Raw genomic sequence first — 27,197 nt, 5'->3', positions numbered from 1 at the left:
AATTAATTAATTTTATTTATTTTTGGCTGTGTTGGGTCTTCTTTGCTGCGCGCAGGCTTTCTCTAGTTGTGGTGAGCGGGGGCTACTCTTCGTCGTGGTGCGCGGGCTTCTCATTGCGGTGGCTTCTCTTGTTGCAGAGCATGGGCTCTAGGCACGCGGGCTTCCGTAGTTGTGGCTCGCAGGGCTCTAGAGCGCAGGCTCAGTAGTTGGCCGCATGGGCTTCGTTGCTCTGTGCCATGTGGGATCTTCCTGGACCAGGGCTCGAACCTGTGTCCCCTGCATCGGCAGGCGGATTCTTAACCACTGCGCCACCAGGGAAGCCCCCCTCTTGAAATATTCTTAAGCAAAATTTCACCAAATGGGGGACTTCCCTGGTGTCCAGTGGTAACGACTCCATGCTCCCAATGCAGGGGGCCTGGGTTCAATCACCGGTGAGGGAATTGGATCCTGCATGCTGCAACTGAGACCCGGCGCAGCCAAATAAATAAATAAATAAAATTTTAAAAATCACCAAATGTAGTTTAGGTACCACTTTGTCACTTAATGGAAATAAATCACACACTGACCACTCTTACCTGATAAATAGGGAAATCTGTGACTCAGATTGTACTAACACATGGTAGGTGTCCCATAAATATTTTGTTGATGAGTGGATAAAGTTTATGGTTATTTTTGCAGCCAAATAAAAACTTTTTAAAAGATGATTTCATTTAATCAAACAACTGGTTATGAATACAGTGCATTCATATTTTCCCCTATGTTTGTAGTATTGATGTTTCCTATGTTGTAGTGCCAAGCGTAGGAATGTAGGCCCATTGGTACTCATGCATTGATGGTGGGTGTTATAGACTGAGTAATCCTGAAAGAAAATCAGACCATGGTGGTGAATAATTGTCAAAGGTGTTTTTTTTTGTTTTTTTTTAAAATTTTCTTTCTTTATTTTTGGCTGCGTTGGCTCTTTGTTGTTGCGCGCGGGCTTTCTCTAATTGCGGTGAGTGGGGGCTACTCTTCCTTGCGGTGGTTGGGCTTCTCATTGCGGTGGCCTCTCTTGTTGCGGAGCACAGGCTCTAGGCATGCGGGCTTCAGTAGCTGTGGCTCGCGGGCTCTAGAGGGCAGGCTCAGTAGTTGTGGCACACGGGCCCAGTTGCTCCGCGGCATGTGGGATCTTCCCGGATCAGGGCTCAAACCCATGTCCCCTGAATTAGCAGGCGGATTCTTAATCACTGTGCCACCAGGGAAGCCCAAAGGTGTTTTCTTCTTATTTTTTTTAATTTAAAAAAAATTTTATTGAAATATAGTTGATTTACAATGTAGTATTAGTTTCCAATTTATTCTTTTTTTTCTTTTAACATCTTCATTGGAGTATAATTGCTTTACAGTGGTGTGTTAGTTTCTGCTTTATAACAAAGTGAATCAGCTATACGTATACATATATCCCCATATCTCCTCCCTCTTGCGTCTCCCTCCCACCTTCCCTATCCTACCCCTCTAGGTGGTCCCAAAGCACCGAGCTGATCTCCCTGTGCTATGCGGCTGCTTCCCACTAGCTATCGGTTTTACATTTGGTAGTGTATATATGTCCATACCACTCTCTCACTTCGTCCCAGCTTACCCTTCCACCTCCCCATTTCCTCAAGTCCATTCTCTATGTCTGCGTCTTTATTCCTGTCCTGCCCCTAGGTTCTTCAGAACCATTTTTTAAAGGTGTTTTATTATTAAATTATGGCATCTGAGAAGCTATGAGGTCTTAACCTACTTTACACCTTCCTGGTATAGAACTAAGGCATGATGAGCCAACTGTGTGCATTTTTTCCCAACTCCTTGTTCAGTGACCAGCATTTTGGTAGCTTGAATTTTGACATATTGGGAATATTTATAGCATGGAAATTGGCCTGTGTTACAAATCAGGTTCCCTCTAGAGCTGTTTGTTAAGCATTTACCAGCACATCTGTGCTCGCTCTCCTCCCCCAGTCATTCTTCTAATTGCTTTGTTCCTTGCCTGCTGTTAGAGCACAGAGGAGGCAGGAAAGCAGAGTCAGACACATAGATGGAATGTAGATTCCCTCCATCTGATAGCACTGGGACCTGGAACAAGTTATATAACCTCTCCAATACCCCGTTTCCTCCTTAATAAAGTGGGGTTGGTAATAGGCCCACCTCAGGGTTGAGAGGATGAAATGAAATGATGTATGGTGAGCACCTAGCAGTGGCTGGTGCATGGTAAGTGTTCAAAAAGTAGTGTCTACTGCCAGTACTGATAGTCATTCATTCAACAAATGCATATGGAAAGGCTGTTTGCAAAGCACTTTTGATTCTGCCTGTATGGGTTTTTTTGTGTGTTTGTTTTTGTTTTTGACCTCGCTGTGTGGCTTGTGGGATCTTTGTTTTGTTCCCTGACCAGGGATCTAATCCAGGCTCATGGCAGTGAAAGCATGGAGTCCTAACCACTGGACTGCCAGGGAATTCCCAGATTCTGCCTGTATGGTTTTAAATGTAAAGATAAGCAAGAATAAAATATCACTCTGAAATTCTGAGCTTTCGAATCGATGTTCGATGTCATGGGGACTGCATACCTGGGCCCTTGAAATATGTCCTGGTTTGCTCTCCCTGGACAGATCATTCCCAAGTATGGGCATCTTCTCATCTCCTGTTACAGCACCTTTGTCCCCCCACCTACCTACCCCCCTCAATATCCTCGTCACTTCTCCACAACCAACAATCTTCCTGGCACGTGGCAGATTCCTCACAGACCTGTGCCAACAAGTACTCTTGCATGAGTCATCGGGTAGCTGCTTTTTTATACCCTAAGGTCAAGAATAGAAGGCTTCCTTTCCCTGTGAGAATTTTCTGGCAAAAGTGCTGCCCAGGGCCTCCCTGGTGGCGCAGTGGTTGCTGCTGATGGCGCCTGCTGATGCAGGGGACACGGGTTCGTGCCCTGGTCCGGGAAGATCCCACATGCCGCGGAGCAGCTGGGCCCGTGAGCCATGGCCGCTGAGCCTGCGCGTCCGGAGCCTGTGCTCCGCAACGGGAGAGGCCACAGCAGTGAGAGGCCCGCGTACCGCCAAAAAAAAAAAAAAAAAAAAAAAAGTGCTGCCCAAGGGCACACATGAGCTGTTTCCACCAGCTGTTTCCATCACTGGTTCCCATCCCCTCCTCGCCCATTCAGGACGATGTTGTGCTCAGAAGGGCATCCCAAACGTCGGGCAGCCTTCACCCCAACATCCCTTTAGTGAGAAAGAAGATTATTTGTAGGAAAAATGGTAATGTTAAATTCTAAACCCTTCAGATTCTTACAGGTACAAGTGACACTGAGATTGAAGTAATTGGGACTAGAGGAATTTGTGGGAAGGGGGAACATTAACCTCTTCATACTCTTCAAATATTAAGTGTTCACAGAGCTTAAAGACTCCTGCTTCCTGCACACACAGGCTTCCTGTGGAATTTTTCAAACACTTTGAAGTGCATCTTTTCAACTTGATCCATTTTTCAGTACTTAAATTTCAGAGCTGTTTTTAAAACGTGGAAACACTCAAGACAAGTACGAGTTGTTTCATGTTGGGAGTGCCTTTGCCATCAGTTTGAAACTGTGCTTTATGCAAGCAGCTTGAGAGTATAAAAATGTAAACCTTGGCATTAATGAATAGAAGCTAGCACATGTCAAATGCTACATTCCAGCTCATTGAATTAATTAATTGATAGACTGCATCTGAAATATGTCTCATAGAAGCTATTTTTTTGTTAAAATAATTTATCACCATGAGTAATACCCTTGATACCCTATTTCCATAAAGTACTGACAGGCATCAATAATATTTATTGCTCAGCCTTCTATCATATTTTCAGCAGTGTAAATTCTTATGCATAAATCATATTGTTAAAAATTAAAATGATGTGTTTATGTATATTTAATATTCAAATAGTAGACTTTTCAAACGTGATTTTAGACCAGGTTTTTTTTTTTCCCCAAAAATAGTCTCACTCAATTCCTCATCAAGAATGAACACACACTTCAGATTTTTCAGGTGGGATCATCTGAAAAACACCACCACCATTCACTTTAAAATTTCCTCACATAGTGTTGTCAATTATATTTCAAAACAAACAAACATACAAACAAACTCATAGGAAAAGAGACCAGACTTGTGGTTCTCAGAGGCCAGGGGTGAGGAAGAGGGGGATTGGATGATGGTGGTCAAATAGCACAAACTTCCAGTTAGAATATAAATAAGTACTAGGGAGGTAATGTACAACATGGGTACTATAATTAACACTGCTGTATGTTATATATGAACGTTGTTAAGAAAGTAAATCCTAAGAGTTCTCAGCATAACAAAAAAAGTTCTCAAAAAAATTTATATCTATATGAGATGATGGATGTTCACGAAACTTACTGTGGTGATCATTTCATGATGTCTCTAAGTCAGATCATTATGCTGTACACCTTAAACTTATACAGTGCTGTTTGTTAATTATATATCAGTAAAACTGGGGAAAAAAGAAAAAATAGTTTTTAATTTTTCAGAGCCCAACTTGAAAATACTTTAGAACAAAATCAGGTCAAATCTTTGGAATTCAAAGTGGCCAAACACCCAGAAGGGACACAATATAATACCTGCCAATTACATGCCTGAACTGAATTCCTTTTTACTAATTTGGACATGTCTTCTCTTTCTCAGTGATACAGGAACAACACCTCCAGAGAGTGGTATTTTTGGATTTATGATAAACTTCTCTGCATTTCTTAGTAAGTACACAATAATAATTATAAATAAATTAAAAATTACCAATCTCACGTGAAGTAAAATGTTACAGTTTATGTATCATTTTTATTGATTGGTCTTTGATCTTTGTTATTGTTTTCTTTGTTTCTATTTCATTTATTTTTGCTCTGATCTTTATGATTTCTTTCCTTCTACTAACTTTGTGTTTTGTTTGTTCTTTCTCTAGTTCCTTTAGGTGTAAGTTTAGATTGTTTATTTGAGATTTTTCCTGTTTCTTGAGGCAGGCTTGTATTGCTATAAACTTCCCTCTTAGAAGTGCTTTTGCTGCATCCCATAGGTTTTGGATTGCCGTGTTTTCATTGTAATTTGTCTCTAGGTATTTTTTGATTTCCTCTTTGATTTCTTCAGTGATCTCTTGGTTATTTAGTAACGTATTGTTTAGCCTCCATGTGTTTGTGTTTTTTACATTTTTTTCCCTGTAGTTGATTTCTAATCTCATAGCATTGTGGTCGGAAAAGATGCTTGATATGATTTCAATTTTCTTAAATTTATGGAGGCTTGATTTGTGACCCAAGATGTGATCTATCCTGGAGAATGTTCCTTGTGCACTTGAGAAGAAAGTGTAATCTGCTGTTTTTGGATAGAATGTCCCATAAATATCATTTAAATCTATCTGGTCTATTTTGTCATTTAAAGCTTGTGTTTCCTTATTAATTTTCTGTCTGGATGATCTGTCCATTGGTGTAAGTGAGGTGTTAAAGTCCCCCACTATTTTTGTGTTACTGTCGATTTCCTCTTTTATAGCTGTTAGCAGTTGCCTTATGTATTGAGGTGCTCCTATGTGTTGGGTGCATATATATTTATAATTGTTATGTCTTCTTCTTGGATTGATCCCTTGATCATCCAAGGTAGTGTCCTTCCTTGTCTCTTGTAACATTCTTTATTTTAAAGTCTGTTTTATCTGATGTGAGTATTGCTACTCCAGCTTCCTTTTGATTTCCATTTGCATGGAATATCTTTTTCCATCCCCTCACTTTCAGTCTGTATGTGTCCCTAGGTCTGAAGTGGGTCTCTTGTAGACAGCATATATATGGGTCTTGTTTTCGTATCCATTCAGCAAGCCTGTGTCTTTTGGTTGGAGCATTTATTCCAGTCACGTTTAAGGTAATTATTGATATGTATGTTCCTATTACCGTTGTCTTAACTGTTATGGGTTTGTTTTTGTAGGTCCTTTACTTCTCTTGTGTTTCCCACTTAGAGAATTCCTTTAGCATTTGTTGTAGAGCTGGTTTGGTTGGTGCTGAATTCTCTTAGCTTTTGCTTGTCTGTAAAGCTTTTGATTTCTCCATCAAATCTGAATGAGATCCTTGCTGGGTAGAGTAATCTTGGTTGTAAGTTTTTCCCTTTCATCACTTTAAATATACTGTGCCACTCCCTTCTGGTTTGTAGAGTTTCTGCTGAGAAATCAGCTGTTAACCTTATGGGAGTTCTCTTGTATGTTATTTGCCGTTTTTCCCTTGTTGCTTTCAATAATTTTTCTTTGTCTTTAATTTGATTAAATTAATTAATTTAATTTAATTATTCAGTCTGATTACTCGATGTGTTTCTCCTTGGGTTTATCCTGCCTGGGACTCTGTGTTTCCTGGACTTGGGTGGCTATTTCCTCTCCCATGTTAGGGAAGTTTTCATCTATAATCTCTTCAAGTATTTTCTCGGGTCCTTTCTCTCTCTCTTCTCCTTCTGGGACCCCTATAGTGCGAATGTTGTTGCGTTTAATGTTTTCCCAGAGGTCCCTTAGGCTGTCTTCATTTCTTTTCATTCTTTTTTCTTTATTCTGTTCCACGGCAGTGAATTCCACCCTTCTGCCTTCCAGGTCACTTATCCGTTCTTCTGCCTCAGTTATTCTGCTTGCTTCCTTCTAGTGTATTTTTCATTTCAGTTATTGTATTGTTCATCTCTGTTTGTTTGTTCTTTAATTCTTCTAGGTCTTTGTTAAACATTTCTGGCATCTTCTCGATCCTTGCCTCCATTCTTTTTCCGAGGTCCTGGATCATCTTCACTATCATTTTTCTGGATTCTTTTTCTGGAAGGTTTCCTATCTCCACTTCATTCAGTTGTTTTTCTGGGGTTTTACCTTGTTCCTTCATCTGGTACATAGCCCTCTGCTTTTTCATCTTGTCTCTTTCTGTGAATGTGGTTTTGGTTCCACAGGCTGCATGATTGTAGTTCTTCTTGCTTCTGTCCTCTTTTATTGTTATTTTTTAACAAACATTATTTTTTAGAACATTTTCAGATTCACAGAAAACTGGAGGAAAGGGTAGAGATTTCCCATATATGCCCTGCTCCCCGCACCCCCCCACAGCCTTCTCCATTATCAACATCCCCCCACCAGAGTAATATATTAGTTACAGCTGATGAACCTACATTGCCACATCATTATCACCCAAAGTCAATAGTTTACATTAGGGTTTATGCTTGGTCTACGTGATTTTTTAAAAAGTATAACCTTTGCAACTACAGTTTTGCTCTACTTTAAGAACTCAAGTGACTAGAAATCCAAAGTTATTTTTGGCCTCATTATAGAACTATTCACTTTATCTGGTAATTTGCCACAGGAATTTGAAATGGATTTTAAATGTAATTTCTAAAATTGTGATTTATATCCAATGCATTTGCGTTAAGCCAAAGACACCTAAAGTTTAGAAGCTAGTGTTTCTCAGAGTGTGTTCTGAAGGTAACTTACAAGAAAATCCTCTTGGGTGCTGGTTCCAAGGCCTGTTCCAGGGCCACACTGCAGATCTACTGGATCAGAACTTCTGGAAGTGGGGCCCAAGCATATGTGCTGTGAACCAGCACTCTAAGGGACTTGGATACTCACGAAAGCTTCTGAACCAATGACAAAGGTGTTAGCTCACCTGTTAGAGGAAGGGAAAGGTGAAGCATGGAATAGTTTGTCTCCAACTCAGCTATGATTTTTCAGTTCCTCAAATGCACCTGAGATGCAGTTGAGAGGCTACAACCCTCTCTCATGAGCCAATTAATGTAAAGACTAAAAAACTCAGTCCTATGGGTGATGAGGGTATATGGATGGAAGAGGTAGGGCTCTTTCCATAAACCCTTAACCCTGCAGAACAATCAGGTATTTGCCAGGGACCCATCATATAACCAGCACTTTCTGGCCCTCTCTACTGATGTAGGGCGGAAGGGGCAGAGGTGCTGGAAACCCTACCTACTGACTTGACATCTTCAGAATTTGTTCATCCTCCTTGGTAGAGGGAGTTTCACCCCATCACTCATTTGTTGTCTTCTCCTCCCAAGGTTTTGGAGGTGAGCAAGGGGAAGTAGAAATAGGAGTCAGTCAATCCCAGTGCCCTCTTACACCATCCTTGCCCAGAGTCCAGATTTAGAAGACAGATTATTTTATCACTAGCAAGTGATAAATGTAGCTTTTTGCTTCTAGGCAAGGGAGAATCTGACATGAATATCTCTGTTTAAAATGCTCTAAGATAAATGATTAGCCTTTAGACTGGTTTTAAAAATTCAGCAAAAAATATTATGGCCATCATAACACTATTGAACACACAGAAATCTACTTTATCCCAACACATGCATGATATCCATCTCATGGACATATAATAATTTATAATTCAGTCCCCTATTGTTAAACATTTAGGCTATTTTTCATTTTGTAATATACAATGCTAAAGTGAATATCTTTTAAACATATCTCTGCATATCTATGTGACTTTTTCTATAAGCTAAATTTGCTGAGTTAAATTTGCTCTCACACTATTCACAAAAGCCAATGGCAATTAAAGAAGTAAACATGAAGAACAAAACCATAAGAGGAGGGACTTCTTCTTATGGTGGTGCAGTGGATAAGAATCCGCCTGCCAGTGCAGGGGACATGGGTTCGAGCCCTGGTCCGGGAAGATCCCACATGCCATGGAACAACTAAGCCCATGAGCCACAACTACTGAGCCCACGCTCCACACCTACTGAAGCCCGCACGCCTAGAGCCCGTGCTCTGCAACAAGAGAAGCCACAGCAAGGAGAAGCCCGACTGCAAAGAAGAGTAGCCCCGCTTGCTGCAACTAGAGAAAGCCCGCGCGCAAGAGTGAAGACCCAACACAGCCAAAAATAAATAAAATTAAATCTTAAAAAAAAAAAAGACGATTTGGATTTAAGTATAGGAAAATATTTTTAAAACCTTAGGATGGAAAAGCTTATCTAAACTTACACACACAAAACCCCGAAGCTAAATAGAAGAACTGACAGATTTGGGTAGATGAAAATGGAAACTTCTAAGTGATGAAAGATTCATGAAGTTAAAGACAAACAACAGACCAGAAGAACATTTGTAATATTTATAGCAGACAATAGACTAACATACATAATGTATAAAGAGCAACTACAAATTAAAAATGAACAAACTCAAGAGAAAAATTTAAAAAATGATAAACATACAATTTTCAGAAGAGAAATGCAAATGAGTAGTGACATACTGAAAGTTGCTCAATCTCACTGACTATCAGAGAAATGCAAATTAAACAAACAGGTTGCCATTTTTCATTTGTTAGATTGGCAACAATTAAAAGGACAGGGCATACAGAATTGCTTTCAAACTCTGTTGTGGGAGTATGAATTGCCTCAGTCTTGGAGCAGTTTGGAGCTACTTTTTGGCATTTTAATTGAGCATAGTTTTTTGACCCAGTAATACTACTTCTAGGAATTCATCTTTCAGAAACACTGAAAGTGCGCCAAAGCCTTCTATATAAGGATGTTCACTGAGCATTGTTTGTAATAGGAAAAACATATAATGTAGAAATCTATCATTAGGAGAATGATGAAATAAATATGGCATCTCACTGTATACCATGATGAGGGAGACCTATGTGTACTGACATTGGCAAGATCTCCACGGAACACTTTTATTTTAAAAATTTATTTAGTTATTTATTTTAAATTTATTTATTTATGGCTGCGTTGGGTCTTCGTTGCTGTGCGCAGGCTTTCTCTAGTTGCGGCGAGCGGGGTCTACTCTTTGTTGCAGTGCATAGGCTTCTCATTGCAGTGGCTTCTCTTGTTGTGGAGCATGGGCTCTAGGCACACGGGCTTCAGTAGTTGTGGCACGTGGGCTCAGTAGTTGTGGTTCGTGTGCTCTAGAGCTCAGGCTCAGTAGTTGTGGCGCACGGGCTTAGTTGCTCCGCGGCATGTGGGATCTTCCCAGACCAGGGCTCAAACCCGCGTCCCCTGCATTGATCTTTGCTATTGTTTCCTTCATTTCTTTTTCATTTATTTCTGATCTGATTTTTATGATTTCTTTCCTTCTGCTAGCTTTGGGGTTTTTTTGTTCTTCTTTCTCTAATTGCTTGAGGTGCAAGGTTAGGTTGTTTATTCGAGATGTTTCCTGCTTCTTAAGGTGGGCTTGTATTGCTATAAACTTCCCCTTCAGAACTGCTTTTGCTGCATCCCACAGGTTTTGGGTTGTTGTGTCTCCATTGTCATTTGTTTCTAGGTATTTTTTGATTTCCTCTTTGATTTCTTCAGTGATCACTTCATTATTAAGTAGTGTATTGTTTAGCCTCCATGTGTTTGTAGTTTTTACAGATCTTTTCCTGTAATTGATATCTAGTCTCATGGCGTTGTGGTCAGAAAAGATACTTGATACAATTTCAATTTTCTTAAATTTACCAAGGCTTGATTTGTGACCCAAGATATGATCTATCCTGGAGAATGTTCCATGAGCACTTGAGAAAAATGTGTATTCTGTTGTTTTTGGATGGAATGTCCTATAAATATCAATTAACTCCATCTCGTTTAATGTATCATTTAAAGCTTGTGTTTCCTTATTTATTTTCATTTTGGATGATCTGTCCATTGGTGAAAGTGGGGTGTTAAAGTCCCCTACTATGAATGTGTTACTGTCGATTTCCCCTTTTATGGTTGTCAGTATTTGCCTTATGTATTGAGGTGCACCTATGTTGGGTGCATAAGTATTTACAATTGTTATATCTTCCTCTTGGATCGATCCCTTGATCATTATGTAGTGTCCTTCTTTGTCTCTTCTAATAGTCTTTGTTTTAAAGTCTATTTTGTCTGATATGAGAATTGCTACTCCAGCTTTCTTTTGGTTTCCATTTGCATGAAATACCTTTTTCCATCCCCTTACTTTCAGTCTGTATGTGTCCCTAGGTCTGAAGTGGGTCTCTTGTAGACAGCAAATGTATGGGTCTTGTTTTTGTATCCATTCAGCCAATCTGTGTCTTTTGGTGGGAGCATTTAGTCCATTTACATTTAAGGTAATTATCGATATGTGTGTTCCTATTCCCATTTTCTTAATTGTTTTGGGTTCGTTATTGTAGGTCCTTTCCTTCTTTTGTGTTTCTTGCCTAGAGAAGTTCCTTTAGCAGTTGTTGTAGAGCTGGTTTGGTGGTGCTGAACTCTCCCAGCTTTTGCTTGTCTGTAAAGGTTTTAATTTCTCCATCAAATCTGAATGAGATCCTTGCTGGGTAGAGTAATCTTGGTTGCAGGTTTTTCTCCTTCAACACTTTCAATATGTCCTGCCACTCCCTTCTGGCTTGTAGAGTTTCTGCTGAAAGATCAGCTGTTAACCTTATGGGGATTCCCTTGTGTGTTATTTGTTGTTTTTCCCTCGCTGCTTTTAATATGTTTTCTTTGTATTTAATTTTTGACAGTTTGATTAATACGTGTCTTGGCGTATTTCTCCTTGGATTTATCCTGTATGGGACTCTCTGTGCTTCCTGGACTTGATTAACTATTTCCTTTCCCATATTAGGGAAGTTTTCAACTATAATCTCTTCAAATATTTTCTCAGTCCCTTTCTTTTTCTCCTCTTCTTCTGGAACCCCTATAATTCGAATGTTGGTGCGTTTAATGTTGTCCCAGAGGTCTCTGAGACTGTCCTCAGTTCTTTTCATTCTTTTTTCTTTATTCTGCTCTGCAGTAGTTATTTCCACTATTTTATCTTCCAGGTCACTTATCCGTTCTTCTGCCTCAGTTATTCTGCTATTGATCCCATCTAGAGTACTTTTAATTTCATTTATTGTGTTGTTCATCGTTGCTTGTTTCATCTTTAGTTCTTCTAGGTCCTTGTTAACTGATTCTTGCAATTTGTCCATTCTATTGTCCATTCTATCTCCAAGATTTCGGATCAACCTTACTATCATTATTCTGAATACTTTTTCAGGTAGACTGCCTATTTCCTCTTCATTTGTTAGGTCTGGTGGGTTTTTATCTTGCTCCTTCATCTGCTGTGTGTTTTTCTGTCTTTTCATTTTGCTTATCTTACTGTGTTTGGGGTCTCCTTTTTTGCAGGCTGAAAGTTCGTAGTTCCTGTTGTTTTTTGTGTCTGTCCCCAGTGGCTAAGGTTGGTTCAGTGGGTTGTGTAGGCTTCCTGGTGGAGGGTACTAGTGCCTGTGTTCTGGTGGATGAGGCTGGATCTTGTCTTTCTGGTGGGCAGGTCCACGTCTGGTGGTGTGTTTTGGGGTGTCTGTAGACTTATTATGATTTTGGGCAGCCTCTCTGCTAATGGGTGGGGTTGTGTTCCTGTCTTGCTAGTTGTTTGGCATAGGCTGTCCAGCACTGTAGCTTGCTGGTCGTTGAGTGAAGCTGGGTGCTGGCGTTGAGATGGAGATCTCTCGGAGATTTTTGCTGTTTGATATTATGTGCAGCTGGGAGGCCTCTTGTGGACCAGTGTCCTGAAGTTGGCTCTCCCACCTCAGAGGCACAGCACTGACTCCTGGCTGCAGCACCAAGAGCCTTTCATCCACAGGGCTCCTTAATTTGGGATGATTCGTTGTCTATTCAGGTATTCCACAGATGCAGGGTATATCAAGTTGATTGTGGAGCTTTAATCCGCTGCTTCTGAGGCTGCTGGGAGAGATTTCCCTTTCTCTTCTTTGTTCTCACAGTTCCCAGGAGCTCAGCTTTGGATTTGGCCCCGCCTGTGCGTGTAGGTCGCCGGAGGGCGTCTGTTCTTTGCTCAGACAGGACGAGGTTAAAGGAGCCGCTGATTCGGAGGCTCTGGCTCACCCAGGCCGGGGGGGTAGGGAGGGTCACGGAGTGTGGGGGCGGGCCTGCAGCGGCAGAGGCCGGCGTGACGCTGCAGCCTGAGGCGCGCCGTGCGCTCTCCCGGGGGAGCCGTCCCTGGATCCCGGGACCCTGGCAGTGGCGGGCTGCACAGGCTCCCCAGAAGGGCGTGTGGCTAGTGACCTGTGTTCGCACACAGGCCTCCCGGCGGCGGCAGCAGCGGCCTTAGCGTCCCATGTCCGTCTCTGGGCTCCGCACTCCCAGCCGCGGCTCGCGCCCGTCCCCGGAGCTCTCTCAAGCAGCGTTCTTAATCCCCTCTCCTCGTGCACCAGGAAACAAAGAGGGACGTAAAAGTCTCTTGCCTCTTTGGCAGGTCCAGACCCCTCCCCGGACTCTCTCCCGGCCAGCCGCGGCGCACCAACGCCCTGCAGGCTGTGTTTACGCCGCCAACCTCAGTCCTCTCCCTGCGCTCCGACAAAAGCGGAGCCTCAGCTCCCAGTCCCGCCCGCTCCAGCGGGCGAGCAGACAAGCCTCTCGGCTGGTGAGTGCCGGTCGGCCCGATCCTCTGCGCTGGAATCTGTCCGCTTTGCCCTCCGCACCCCTGTTGCTGTGCTCTCCTCCGCGGCTCCCAAGCTCCCCCACTCCGCCTCCCGAAGTCTCCACCCGCGAAGGGGCTTCCTAGTGTGTGGACACTTTTCCTCCTTCACAGCTCTCTCCCGCTGGTGCAGGACCCGTCCCTATCCTTTTGTCTCTGTTTAGTTTTTTCTTTTGCCCTAACCAGGTACGTGGGGGGTTCCTTGCCTTTTGGGAGGTCTGAGGTTTTCTGCCAGCGTTCAGTAGGTGCTCCGTAGGAGTTGTTCCACGCGTAGATGTATTTCTGGTGTATCTGTGGAGAGGAAGGTGATCTCCGCGTCTTACTCTTCCGCCATCTTCCCGGAAGCGCGTCCCCTGCATTGGCAGGCGGATTCTTAACCACTGTGCCACCAGGGAAGTCCCAACCATGGAACGTTTTTAAATAAATAAAAAAGCAAGTTCCAGAAAAATACGTGCACAATAGCATTTATGTGAAAAGGATAACAGCCAAGACAGTGTGTGTGTGTGTGTGTATGCGTGTGTGTGTGTATGCGTCACATGGCGGGGGAGAGTAAGATGGGGTGAGGAAGGGCAGGTGTGAACGAGTGGGGAGACTATCGCAATCAGGAGACTGAAAATACAAATTATTTTAAAAGCCATAAAAACTGTTCATGTGTTTTTCCTTCTAAAAAGTCAAAAAATAAAAATTCATCAGAGTCCCTTTCTTTTTCAGGTGCAGCCACGATGTACACAAGATATAAAATAGTAGAGAAGCAAAACCAAACCAGCTATTTCAGCACTCCTGTTTTTAACTTGGTGTCGTTAGTTCTAGGATTGGTGGGATGCATCGGGTTGGGCATTGTAGCCAATTTCCAGGTATGACCTGAAGTTTTTTTGGTTATTGGGGGTGATGGAGTATATGTATCTGGAGGAGAGAAGCAAGAGCACCAGAGGCACGCTTGTGCCAGCACAGCTCTCAAATAGTTGATGAGTGTATGAATATTGGGATAGTTTGCTTCTTAGAAACAAATCTTCGTCATTTGCAAGTCAGCCCAGCCTAGTACTTGGGAGAGATGGGGTGCGTGTGTGAGAGAGAGCATGCTTCAGACCATGCTGTGGGCTCTGGGTTGCTCTGTGTTCTTGTTGATTGTGGTTTAATGTACTGGGAGAGCTACTTCAGTCATTGTAATGATTTCATTAACATCGTGAAAACGTTTCTGTGTATGAGCGTGTGTATGTTTACTGATTCTGCTGTTTGGGCCTCTGGTGTTCAATTCAAAGAGAGGCATCTGATCTCTTCCTTTCACAGATGAGGATCTAGGCACATGGAGGTGAAATAATTTGGTCAGGGTTACTCAGCTAATCAGTTGCAGGGCCAAAATATGGCCTTACTGAGCAAATTAACTTATATAACAACTACTGCAGAGTCCACTTGACATATTCTTACTGTGTCAAGTGTTGGAAAAAATCCTACACGTTTTATTCTAATTTTTGGATTCCTTTCATTCCGAAGCCTCTTTCAGGAAGGCATGGTATTTGTCTATGGAGGCAATATCTTATATTTTACAAGTATGTGTTGTATTTCAAATGAGTACTAATTATGAGCACTCGCCTTACAGGGTTATTGCTGGGATTCGATGAGATAATGTACAGTGCCCAGCAGTCTGTACGGTCATCACGGTCATCGGTTCATCACTATAGGCCAACACCCTGGAGGGCCTGCTCTGTCATCACCATTGTCCCTTTGTGACCGTAGAAAGGAGGTTACTCCTGGAGGACTTTTGGTTCTGCCTGGGGGTACTCCTTTAACTTTTTTCCCACCAGAAGTGGGTTGATCTTCTGTGACGCTTACTTTATAAAAACGTGTCAGCCTTCAGTGCTAGCTGGCTGTTCAAGTCCACATCTGCACACTGAAGCTGCAGCAGAGGGGCACTGCCTCCTGGTGTGTACCTGGGAGGCTGATAACCTCAGGACACCACCTGTACCATCTGCTGTCCACCTGTTCTCTAGTGTCTGCTCCTGCATGAGTCAGACCATTGTCAGAGGGCCCTCTGCCTCGCCTGCATCACGTGGGCCTCAGAGAATCACCTTTTCTGCCCTGCACATGCAGGAAGCCATCTGTCATTGGTTGGGGGGACAGTATAATAAAGTGCTCTGGGAAACTCAGTGCTGTGTTGTGAGGGGTGAGGCATCCTTCCTTGTATGACACAGAATCTTCAGGACAACCTAGGGCAGGGATATTCTTCCAGGTCTGGCGGCCAACAAGTTTTCGTTTTAGGATGTTACAAATCCACAACTAAGTGTTTCCTTGTTAACACTGGTGAAAGCTGAGAGCCAAATTTGTAGCCTCCCTGAAGCAAGCCTATAGGGCTTCCAGGAGGGCGTCTTGTGAACTCAGTTTGCTTCCGGCTTCGTTTAACTTTCCTACTCTATTGTCTCTGTGTTAGGAAATAAACATCACTAGTTGCCTATGACATTCGTCACGTGGTAGAGACTCTTGAAGACATTTCCTTACGTTTTATGATTGTGTGTGTTTTGGGTTCCATAACAACATTTATTGAAGTTTTCTTTTTTCCTTCTTTCTTTTTCTTATTTGGCCGGGCTGCACGGCTTGTGGGATCTTAGTTCCCCGACCAGGGATTGAACCCTGGCCCCGGCAGTGAGAGCATGGAGCCCTAACCGCTGGACCACCTGGGAATTCTTATTGAAGTTTTCTAGGTGACAGACATTTATGAAAACATTTCATGCTTTAACTCGTATAATTCTAATAATGACCTTAGAAGATAGGTAGTATTATTTTCCTCATTTATCAATGGAGAAATGGAGACCCAGAGAGGTTAATACTCTCCCCAAATCCTGTGAGTCATGAAAAGTCACCTTTGATTGAAGCAGTCTTCCCAGAACCTGTGGGGAAGAGTTAACCTCTAGGCCAGAATGAGAAAATCTCTGTGAGAAAAAAGCATGTACACAGTTCACAGTTCTAGGGCTTCCCAGGTGGCGCAGTGGTTAAAGAATCCGCCTGCCAATGCAGGGGACACAGGTTCTAGCCCTGGTCCACAAAGATCCCACATGTTACGGAGCAACTAAGCCCATGCACCACAACTACTGAGCCCGCGTGCCGCCGCTACTGAAGCCCACATGCCTAGAGCCCACACTCCACAACAAAGAGAAGCCACCACAATGAGAAGCCCGCACACCGCAACGAGGAGTAGCCCCCGCTCGCCGCAACTAGACAAAAACCTGCACGCAGCAACGAAGACCCAGTGCGGCCAAAAATAAAATAAACTTAAAAAAGAAGAATGATAAATTTTTTTTCACAAAATTAGGGGAAAAAAATTCACAGTTCACAGTTCTAGCGTCAGAAAGCATGATGGAAAAATTATTTTCAAAGGGAAGGTGGCAACTTGGAAGGATATAAGTTGTCTAGTGGAGTGTGGGTATGACTTGTCCTGTGGGGGGGATAGTATGCACTGTATGATATCCCATCACATTATTCTCGGAATAACTCAACATCACAAGTGATAACGGCCATCAGTGTTTAAACCATAAAGGGCAGACTTCAGGAAGAAGGCTTAGGTGGTTAGATAATTACACTTTTGTTTCCTTTTAAGGTTTCTGTGAAGTGATTACATCTTCACATAGACCAGAAATAGAATTTCTAACTTTCCTGAGAGCAAAGTGTTTGCCTTGTCATTATTCCCGTAAATGTATCTTTACAACTTCCTTTTTTGATATCCTGCAATTCACTTTCGGGCGTGCCGTAAGCAAACCTATGTGAGCGGTTGCCTCAAGAAGAATTAGAGATGTGAGGGCGGGAGACAGCATTGGCTGGTGCTTTTTCTTGAGGGGGAGTAAACTGCATTTACCAGGTGTTCACAGTTAGCACTCTTTCCTGCACTGGTGGATAAGATGGCTACTTTTTGGTGTCTCCTCACCAAGCAGTCTCCGTCAATGCTTTCCTGTCCCTCAAGAAGTCTCCTTTTTGGAAAAGTCAAGTTTCCTGAGGTTGAATCCTCTCAATAGTCTAGTTTTCTCTACTTTTATTATCTTTTTTTTTTTTTTTTTTTTTTTTTTACCGGTACGCGGGCCTCTCACTGTTGTGGCCTCTCCCATTGCGGAGCACAGGCTCCGGACGCGCAGGCTCAGCGGCCATGGCTCACGGGCCCAGCCGCTCCGCGGCATGTGGGATCTTCCCGGACCGGGGCACGAACCCGTGTTCCCTGCATCGGCAGACGGACTCTCAACCACTGCGCCACCAGGGAAGCCCTATTATCTTTTAAATTAACAAGAGTTTCAAAAAGAGCTACCAGGTTTTCATCTTAACCTCTATCCAAAATTCATGTCTGATCTGAGTCGTTTCCCTTCTAAAAGACATCTTTGATGAGCGAATATGTATTCCACAGTGAAAAGGGCACACTGGAAATACACCTCCTGCTAATCCAAGGGCCTTTTGATCTGATTTCATCAGGGCTAATATGGGTGTCATGAAGCTTGCAGATTAAGATCTGATGTATTGAATTGGCCAGGGTTGAGGAAGCAAGTTTCCTGACAGTGCTAGTGGGGGGTGGAAACAAAGTATGTAAATTCAGGATTTGATTTACTTATTAGCATAGAAAGAAAATGGAGAGTGGAAAGTACCAGGACTATCAGGTTATTCCTAAAACAACCCCAGCTCATTAGCATTAGATGCTTTGCCTTTTGTTTATTTTCCCTTGCTCAAATGTGCCTAACATTCAAGGGGTGAAAAGGATTTGTTTTTCTTAATTCTTTTATAATTTTTTTGGTTTAATAGGGGTTCCCCCGCCAGTTTTATTGAGATATTATTACTGAACCAGGCCCATCTGCCCAACTCGCAGCAAGCCAAACTTTGGTATGGAACAAGCAAGTTCCTGGCATTTACTCCAGTGCCGGGAAGGCTTTTCTCTTGGTCATCTTCTGCAACCAGCTGTATTTTCCAAAGATGGGGTGTGTGCATCTGTGATGCCTGGTGGCTTGGAGGAGCCCAAAGCAAGTGAGTGAGTGTTCGGCTCTTGATGTGCACAGACTCACGCTGAGTAACAGCACATGTGTGACTTTCTCTCTAGGAGTTAACTGTCCCCGTGGTACACGATGGCGGTGCCCTTTTGGCGTTTGTCTGCGGTGTTGTGTACACGCTCCTGCAATCCATCATCTCTTACAAATCGTGTCCCCAGTGGAACAGCCTTTCCACATGCCGCATACGGATGGCCATCTCTGCCGTTTCCTCTGCAGCCATCATCCCCAGTATCCTTTCTTACATTTGTCAGTGTCCTTGCAAGCTTGACACCCTCACTGCCCCACTCCCCTCCAAAAAAAATGGAGAAAGCAAAGGTTAACAGCCAAGTGTCAACAGGCTTCAGAAGAACGATTGGGAGAAACGGGTAAATCATAAGGAAAATATCTCAACGTTGTCTGGTTAAATCAAAAGAATCTTTGGGGAAAAGAATGGTGTGAAAGGAAAATGAAAAACAATGTCAGAACACTTCAGTCTCTGTTTACTTTCCTTCCACAGGGTCGGTTTCATGAGCCATGTGAAAATATTTATTTTTCTCTGTAGTGCTTGGCTAAAGACATCAAATATTGATATTGTACTTAAAGTAATAGCCCTGTGGATTCCCAAGAGGCCTGACTTTCCCTTCTCCCCACACATAGGTGGTTAGATGGTTTGATTTATTCGTCCATATTAAGAGGTTTTAAAAAGCTCTATACTATTTATTTCTAAGTCATTTAAATACATTTAGCCTTTTCTTTTTATCACTGATTTCATTTTCAAAATGAAATTTTATTTTTTCTAATTCAACAATGTGAAAAGAAAATATAAATTTATCATACTTGTATATTCTGATTTAGAAGAAATGAAAAACAACCCTTCCTTCCTTTTTTTTCCTTTTTCATTCTTTCTTTTCCTTTTTTTTCCCCCAAGAGGTATTTAACAAAGAAAAAAAAAGCTGTGGTCTTTCAAGGGTGGAAAATTCCCCATCTTTCAAAATACCATCTGCAGTCATAGCAAATGCTAAAGAGTCATTAAAAACTGGTGATTATTTTCAGACTGTAGGAAAATGGAACTATTTTATTAGCGGTGGTCTTGTTCATCCGAGTTGGGTTGTGGTACAAAGTGGGCAAGCTTGAGTAAAAAGATATTTTGTCATCATGTGCTTCTAAGTATTAAGCCTTGCATTTTTCTTTTAAAATTGGAGCTATAGGGACTTCCTGGTAGCGCAGTGGTGAAGGATCCACCTGCCAATGCAGGGGACACGGGTTCGAGCCCTGGTCCGGGAAGATCCCACATGCTGCAGAGCAACTAAGCCCATGCACCACAACTACTGAGCCTGTGCTCTAGAGCCCATGAGCCACAACTACTGAGCCTGCGTGCCACAACTACTGAAGCCCACGTGCCTAGAGCCCGTGCTCCACCACAAGAGAAGCCACCGCAATGAGAAGCCCGCACACTGCAATAAAGAGTAGCTCCCGCTCGCTGCAACTAGACAAAGCCTGGGCGCAGCAAAGAAGACCCAATGCAACCAAAAATAAATAAATTCATTTAAAAATTTTCTTAAAAAAAAAAATTGGAGCTATACAAAATGTGAAGTCTAAGGATGGTTTTTGTTTTTGTCATTTAGGGAAGAAAAATTTTAATTACAAAATTTCTAAGCACAGAGGAACCAAATTCTAGTATTGAGAAATTTAACAACAAACTATATACACCCTGGTTCCTAAGATAGTTCCTTCTCTGTTTCCTTGTCCTATTTATGGATTGAAGACATTCATGCTTTCTCTTGAGAAGGATCTCCTCAAACCTTTTAGCTTGTTTTAGTTGTAAGATTTATAGAACCACTTGTAAAGTCAAAAACAAAGTTTTTTGGTATAGGAAAACTTTCCTTGCTTTCAACTTTGGAGACAGATCGCTAGGTACTAAAATGAGAGAGGTTTAGCAGAATTACTTTTTCAAGCCAGAGTTTCACATACTAATAGTTCCCATTTCTAGGAAGTTCGTATGAGCCATGCTGACGGGTAGGATCCCTGAACAGAAACAGGTTATATGTTTTTATCCAATTAACTTGAAATAATTCATCCATAGGAAAAAGTCTTTTGTCTTAAACATTAGCATGGATTTATATTTCCTTAGAAAGATTTTAAAGTATCTTGAAAATGTCCTTGTTTCTCTTTCCTGTATTAGTTCCGTGAAACCTTATTTGACTCCTGAAGAAACTGAGGCCTGGAATCATGCTTCTGAGCCCTTCCTACTAAACTATCCATCTTGCATTCAGCTTCTGCAGCTTTCAAAAGGCTTCACAAAATCACTAACAATGCAAAGGCCGGTTCCTTTGCGAGAGACGCAGTCTGAGGCTGCCTATTTCTCCGACCTCCGTTTTACAGTTTCTTCCCTGACTGTGGCTGTTTCCTGTTCTCTGCTTTTGCCCATGCTCTTCTTCTTGCCTGGATAAACTTCTCCACTTTGTCTTTCTAGAACTGAACTGTCTATCCAACACAGTAGCCACTGGCCACACAAGGCTCTTGAGCATTGAAACGTGGGTAGTCTGTGTAGAGAAGGGCCGTAAGTGTAAAACACTGGATTTCAAAGACTTAATGAGAAAAAAAATGTAAAATATCTCATTAATAATTGTTTATATTATTACATGTTGAAATGACAACATGTTTGATATATTGGGTTAAATAAGATATGTTAATATTAATTTCATTAGGCTCTTTTTCGTTTCTGTCAATGTGGTGACTATAGTAGAAAATATTGTTACACATATGCCTGAATTTCTGTGGGATGATGCTGTCCTAGAGAGCTCCTCAAACCTCACAGCTTAGATTAAACTCAACTCAGTGTAGCTTCCCTGACACCTCAAACCCCATTTCGCTCCAAATTAATAATCTTCCCTCCGAGTCATGACTGCACCCTGTTCTTTTCTCTCTAACGCGGCACATTCCCTGGGTCCGACAAGGCTGTAATATTTCTGGGAGCTGAGCCCAGGTCTTTTTTGCCAGAGTTTTGTCTGCCTCTCCCCCCCACCCACTCCTCCCCAGCATGGGACCTGATGGGACTAAAGATGAGATAAAGAATTAAGTGAAAGAATTAAGAGGCTTTTAAAACTATTAGAAACAGACATACGGTCATGACATGATTAGAGAACCTTTAATGTTCTCTACTTCTTTTTATTTTTTGGCCAGCGGCATGCGGGGTCTTAGTTCCCTGACCAGGGATTGAACCCGCGCCCCCTGCTCTGGAAGCGTGGAGTCTTAACCACTGGACTGCCAGGGAAGTCCCATTCTCTACTTCTTTTACTTTGAGAAACTGAGAGGTGTTAAGCATTGCAAAATATGGGACGTGGCGGAGGGCAGGGAGAGAGGGTGCTGACTCCAAATTCAGAGGAGGCGCTAAACTTGGCATTGATTGACACAACACTTGGAATTAACATTTTGCAAAAACTTTTAAAGAGCATCCCATTTCTCTCTAGCTTTCTCTTTGGCCTTCTACGTTCAATCAAAATGGTCGTCACCACCTTTGTGCAGACAGTCTTGTCCACGTTGGGCAGTAGCCTCAGTCCCTGGCCTTGTTAGGCTGGCCTCTCAGGATTTGTCCTTCGTCCCCAAGGTCAGATGTAGGATGTATCTTTCTGATTTGTAAACCCTTTGGGCCAGGGAGGAAGGGCTCCGCTTACACCCAGTTACTCAATGGAAAAATCTGTTTTTTTAAATTTTTATAAAGATAATACATTAAATTTCTGTAGCTTGTTTTTGTATATGAGCCTTGGTACTTTGTGATGCTTTGAAATGTTAATTTTTTCCTTGAAGCTGTTGCCTTGAACATAGTATTTTAGGAAAAAGAATTTTAATCAATATTATTATTTAGGGACAATAGTATTTTAGGGGAAAACTACTGCAAAAGTACCCATATTAGACTCTGTGTCATTTTGACCAAACTTAAACAACAGGGTCAAGCAACATGTAGCCACAGATTAAAAGTCTTCTATACATAACTGACAAAGTATTGCTAAGGAATGACTACTTCTGTGTTGTATTTTAACTGCTGCCATGATCGAACTTAAGGTTTGAGATGATAAGAAGCTGATATAACTTGTTTGATAGCAGAAATGTTGGCACTAACATGTGAACATTGTGTAATGGTTATATTATTAGAAGAATAACCTATTCTTTATTCTTCTAATAAAGGACCTATTTTCTCCTGTAGTTTCCTTAACAATTTCGTTTTTTAGTGATTGCCTGTGCTTCGTTAATTTCTATAACCAAGCTGGAGTGGAATCCAAAAGAGAAGGTAAACTATAAGCTGTTTTCAATATGATTGTCAAACCTGGTTCCTTGAATTATTTTCAAAATTATTTTTTAAAATTTGAAATTAAAATTTTAAACCCTTCAACCATCGAGGCTTAGTAAAAGAGATTTAAGGGTAGGGAAACAATGCGAATGAAGGTGTATGGAGGTCAGACGAAGCACCACATGTTAAGCAGAGGTGATGAAAACAGAGTAGAAGATAGTTTGTATCAGCATAGGGTGAGAAATAAATGTGGTCAGGGATAAGGTTGTGGGGGAATAGTTTGTGCAAGGCTTTAAGAGGTGGGCAGAGGGGCTCATGCTTGATGTAGGTGATCGGCCGCAGGCTTTTGAACAGGAAAGTAAATTAAAAGAATATTATTGGAGGGCTTCCCAGGTGGCGCAGTGGTTGAGAGTCCGCCTGCCGATGCAGGGGACACGGGTGCGTGTCCCGTTCCGGGATTATCCCACATGCCGTGGAGTGGCTAGGCCCGTGAGCCATGGCCGCTGAGCCTGCGCGTCCGGAGCCTGTGCTCCGCAACGGGAGAGGCCACAACAGTGAGAGGCCCGCGTACCGCAAAAAAAAGAGAATATTATTGGAAGAAAATTAGAAGAGACACCTGGGATGTATTGAAGAGGAGAGAGACCGGAGTTAGGATGGCAGAGAGAAGGCAGTTCCACTAGTTTAGATTTTAAATCAAGATTTCCCTAGACTCGAAGAAATAGCATAAGAATGAAAGGACGTGATGAAGTGAAGATGACTTCCAAGTTTTTGTCTTGGGTGAACCAAAGAACCTGTTCTCATGAACAGATAAGATTGGGTCCCTTGGGACTTCCCTGGTGGTCCAGTGGCTAAGACTCAGCGCTCCCAATGCAGGGGGCCCAGATTTGATCCCTGGTCGCGGAACTAGATCCCACACGCTGCAACTAAGAGTTTGCATGCCGCAACTAAAGATTCCATGTGCCACAACTAAAACATCCTGCGTGCTGCAACTAAGACCCAGCGCAGCCAAATAAATATTTTTTTTAAAAGAAGAAGAAAAGATTGGGTCCTTAACAGGAATAAATGATTTCATGGGGAGAAATGGATGGGTTTGGTTTCAGAATCGTTGAATCTGAAGCTATAGTGAAACGCCGAGGAGAAATGTCCAGTTAGACATGGGGGACTAGACCTGGGGTAGGATCAAGAGCCATCAGAGCATAGGGTAGAGTGACGGGTAGTTTCCAGGCCAAACATCAGAACACAAGGAATCAGATGTTTCGAATTAAGATCAACTCATGTCGTTAGTTACCTACAGAGAGAAGGGAGTTAGTGAGGAGCAGCAGTTTTTCCCAAGGGGCAGGTGGAGTTACTGATGTTTTTCAAAGAGCAGTTTCAGGGGCTTCCCTGGTGGCGCAGTGGTTAAGGATCTGCCTGCCAATGCAGGGGACACGGGTTCGAGCCCCGGTCCAGGAAGATGCCGCAGAGCAACTAAGCCCGTGAGCCACAACTACTGAGCCTGTGCTCTACAGCCCGTGAGCCACAACTACTGAGCCCGCCTTGCTACAACTACTGAAGCCCGCGCGGCTAGAGCTCGTGCTCTGCAACAAGAGAAGCCACCACAATGAGAATCCTGCACCCCGCAATGAAGAGCAGCCCCCGCTCGCCACAACTAGAGAAAGCCCGCATGCAGCAACGAAGACCCAATGCAGCCCAAAAAAAAAAAAAAAAAAAAGCCCAATCCCTTTGTTTAAAAAGAAAGAAAAAAGCAGTTTCAGGGGCTTCCCTGGTGGTCCATTGGTTGACTCCGTGCTTCCACTGCAGGGAGCATGGGTTCGATCCCTGGTCGGGGTAATGGCAGGGTCAGAGGAAGCATTTTCCACCAGAGGGGATTCTGGCAGGTGATGGAAGCCTGCAAGAAGCAAGTGAGAGACTGAAGACGGTGAGGACGAGCCAGGCAGAAGTTAGAAAAAAAGTGCTTCCTGATAAGGAGAGCTCACAAAAGAGTAGCCCTAGGTGTATTTTACTTCTTAACCACTGGGGGGAGGCCTTCCACCACAAATCAGCAGCTGGGAAGGATTCATCAAAGCATATTCCCCAGTTGAAAAACCTTTTTTCATTTCATTTTCTATCTTAAAAATGTGAAAAGTACCTGGTTTTCTATTCACTCCCCTTCCGTTCCCCAATATCCACGAATGCAAAGAAAACTCTTTACATAAGTTCACGGAACAGAATAATCGTTTAGGTCCTGCCCCAAACCGTGGAGTCCTTCAGAGGTTTCACAGCACATTCCTGTGCATTGACTTAACGTGGTAGGGAGGATAAGAATTATGATGTCCTTGTCCCATTTTACGTAGCAAGGAGATTAGAGCTTTGCCTGCGTTCATATATGTGTAGTGGAAGAGTCTGGACCCCTCCTTCAGTGCACTGTTATTAATATCATGCTACAGAAATCCTCTCCCACCCCCAAATTCTGCTGCTATTTGATTAAGCCATCTTCATTGTCTAGAGATGATAGGAGATGGGGTGGGTCCCCTAGTGCTGTCACCTTTGAAAAGGAAGTGGCCCCCATTCTCGACCCTGTAACGTAGGCTGGTCAGATTCTCCCTGGAGTGGCCTGGATGAGAACAGTGGGTGGATGTGATCCTCCGTGGGGAGGGTGAGTGGTGGTGTCTGAGAGTTTGATGTGCCTCAATTAGATCTTTGTGGTGGATCAAAGAAAAGAACTGACCTGTAATCTAGCACACTTGTTTGTTCACACTTGTAACCTACGGCAAAGCAGACAGTGAAGCAGGAAGAAAATGTAGGTTATGATTTGAAATCAGAGGGCTCGAACTGATGACAGTCCACAGGCTAATTGGGCATGTGGGCTAAAGTCAGAATTTAGACAAGCATTTTTTACTTAGATGGTGTTTAAAAATGCTTTTTAAAAATGGTTTCCAGTATTTAAAAATCAGGGGAGCTATCTCACACATACACACACGCGCGCACACACACACTCTGTGGGCCTTTTTTTGGCCCCGCCGCATGGCATGTGGGATCTTAGTTCCCTGACTAGGGATCAAACCTGAGCCCCCTGCATTGGAAGCACAGAGTCTTAACCACTGGACCAACAAGGAAGTCTCTCTCTCTCTCTCTCTCTCTTTTTTTAATCTCAAAGGAACACTGGGGTCATACTTTCCTACCTGGCAAGAATGGAATTGAGCTGATGGGGCGTGGGCTCCCCATTGTCCCTCTTTTTGCAACCGTCAGTTTCATTTCTTTTTATTAGTTTCCTGGCCTCCAGAGGCAGCTGACTTTGGAACCCCGAATTAAAGCCATTCTCTTTCTTGTCCTCCATTCTCTCATTCCTGCCCCCAAGAAAACAGTCTCATAATTAGCATTTGCTTTGTAGCTGTGCTTACCTTATAACATCAAGCAGACCTATTTTCTGAACTGACGTTTTCTATAGTAACAGAGAAACACAAAACCCAGGGGTGATAGCCAGTTTCCTTTAGATGCATAGTTGAAGTCTGGAATAACCACATGGACACTGGGTAGGTGCTTTTCAAGCCTGCCTTTCAACTTTGGGATTCCCAGCTGTGGGAGAGCAAGTCATGCCTTGTATGGAAAGTTCTTTCTTCTGTTGAGTCCAAATTTGCCTTCCACTCTCAGCCGTTTTGTGATCCTTCTTCTGCCTGTTGAGGTTCCACAGACAAGTCTTAAAGCCAGAGTGTGTGAGAACCAGAGAGAACTTTTGGGGTCACTGTATTCACATTCTTATCGGGCAGTTGCCCTGATGTGCATCCACATGGCCTTGCTTACCGTGTTTCCTCCGGGGGTTGATTTATGCTCACTGGACAGCTTTTTCCTTTGGCCTGACCTGCTCATTATTATTTCAGTATGTCCACTAAAGTGAATGCATTTAGGCTAAATTCTGTTTCTTTTTTTGTTGTTGCTCTTAGGATTATGTATATCACGTAGTGAGTGCGATCTGTGAATGGACAGTGGCCTTTGGTTTTATTTTCTACTTTCTAACATTCATCTACGATTTCCAGGTAGGTATTTATCAGTGCAAATGTTATAAGTTATGATGCGGATTAGTAGAAATCCATAGAACATTTCTTGCATTTAACATAAGTGCACTATCTTTTTACCCTTATGTGTTTGAAAAAATATGTAAGTATTGTGCAATTTAGTGTATTCCCAAAGGAAAGCATCTTGAATAGCTCTCCTAAACAAGGAAACGTTCATCTGTCCTCTGCCATTTGATGCTTATAGTCATAGATCCTGGTTATTTTTTTTTCAAAGAGGTCTCACAAGTTCCAAATAACAGGAAATATGTCTTTTCTTAAAAATAAAAGTGTGTTGTTGAAAAATGTTCTCAAGGCAGAGAGAAGATGGGACCTTGTCAGATTTGGCAACAGGGAAAATCTTACATTTTGAAACAAGTGAATTACTAGCTAAAAGGATAGAGAGAAGGCCAAGAAAACTCTTGAGGACCCAACTCGAGCTCAGTACAAACCGTAGTGAGATCATCTCTGAGGGGGTGCAAAGCTGTTGGGAGTTTCAGAGCTGGCACTGGAATTGTTTAC

General features: G+C 42.7%; 1 protein-coding gene and 1 long non-coding RNA gene across 2 annotated transcripts in view; one reads left to right on the top strand and one right to left on the bottom strand.

The window, feature by feature from the left end:
- LOC115852941 (uncharacterized) overlaps window positions 1-27,197 on the bottom strand; it is a 99,640-nt gene that overhangs the window by 1,345 nt on the left and 71,098 nt on the right. The gene's annotated exons all lie outside the window — the stretch shown is intronic.
- Window positions 1-27,197, top strand: part of DRAM1 (DNA damage regulated autophagy modulator 1) — a 47,903-nt gene that overhangs the window by 18,382 nt on the left and 2,324 nt on the right. Inside the window, exons 2-6 of the mRNA XM_060305846.2 lie at window positions 4,677-4,744; window positions 14,080-14,222; window positions 18,431-18,608; window positions 22,589-22,647; window positions 26,568-26,660. Of these exons, the coding sequence (XP_060161829.1) occupies window positions 4,677-4,744; window positions 14,080-14,222; window positions 18,431-18,608; window positions 22,589-22,647; window positions 26,568-26,660 (541 nt within the window). The remainder of the gene's footprint in view (window positions 1-4,676; window positions 4,745-14,079; window positions 14,223-18,430; window positions 18,609-22,588; window positions 22,648-26,567; window positions 26,661-27,197) is intronic.

The sequence above is a fragment of the Globicephala melas genome, chromosome 10, assembly GCF_963455315.2.
Source record: "Globicephala melas chromosome 10, mGloMel1.2, whole genome shotgun sequence".
Taxonomy (NCBI): domain Eukaryota; kingdom Metazoa; phylum Chordata; class Mammalia; order Artiodactyla; family Delphinidae; genus Globicephala; species Globicephala melas.
The sequence above is the reverse complement of the archived record's forward strand: the minus strand, read 5'-3'. Positions and strand labels throughout refer to the sequence as shown.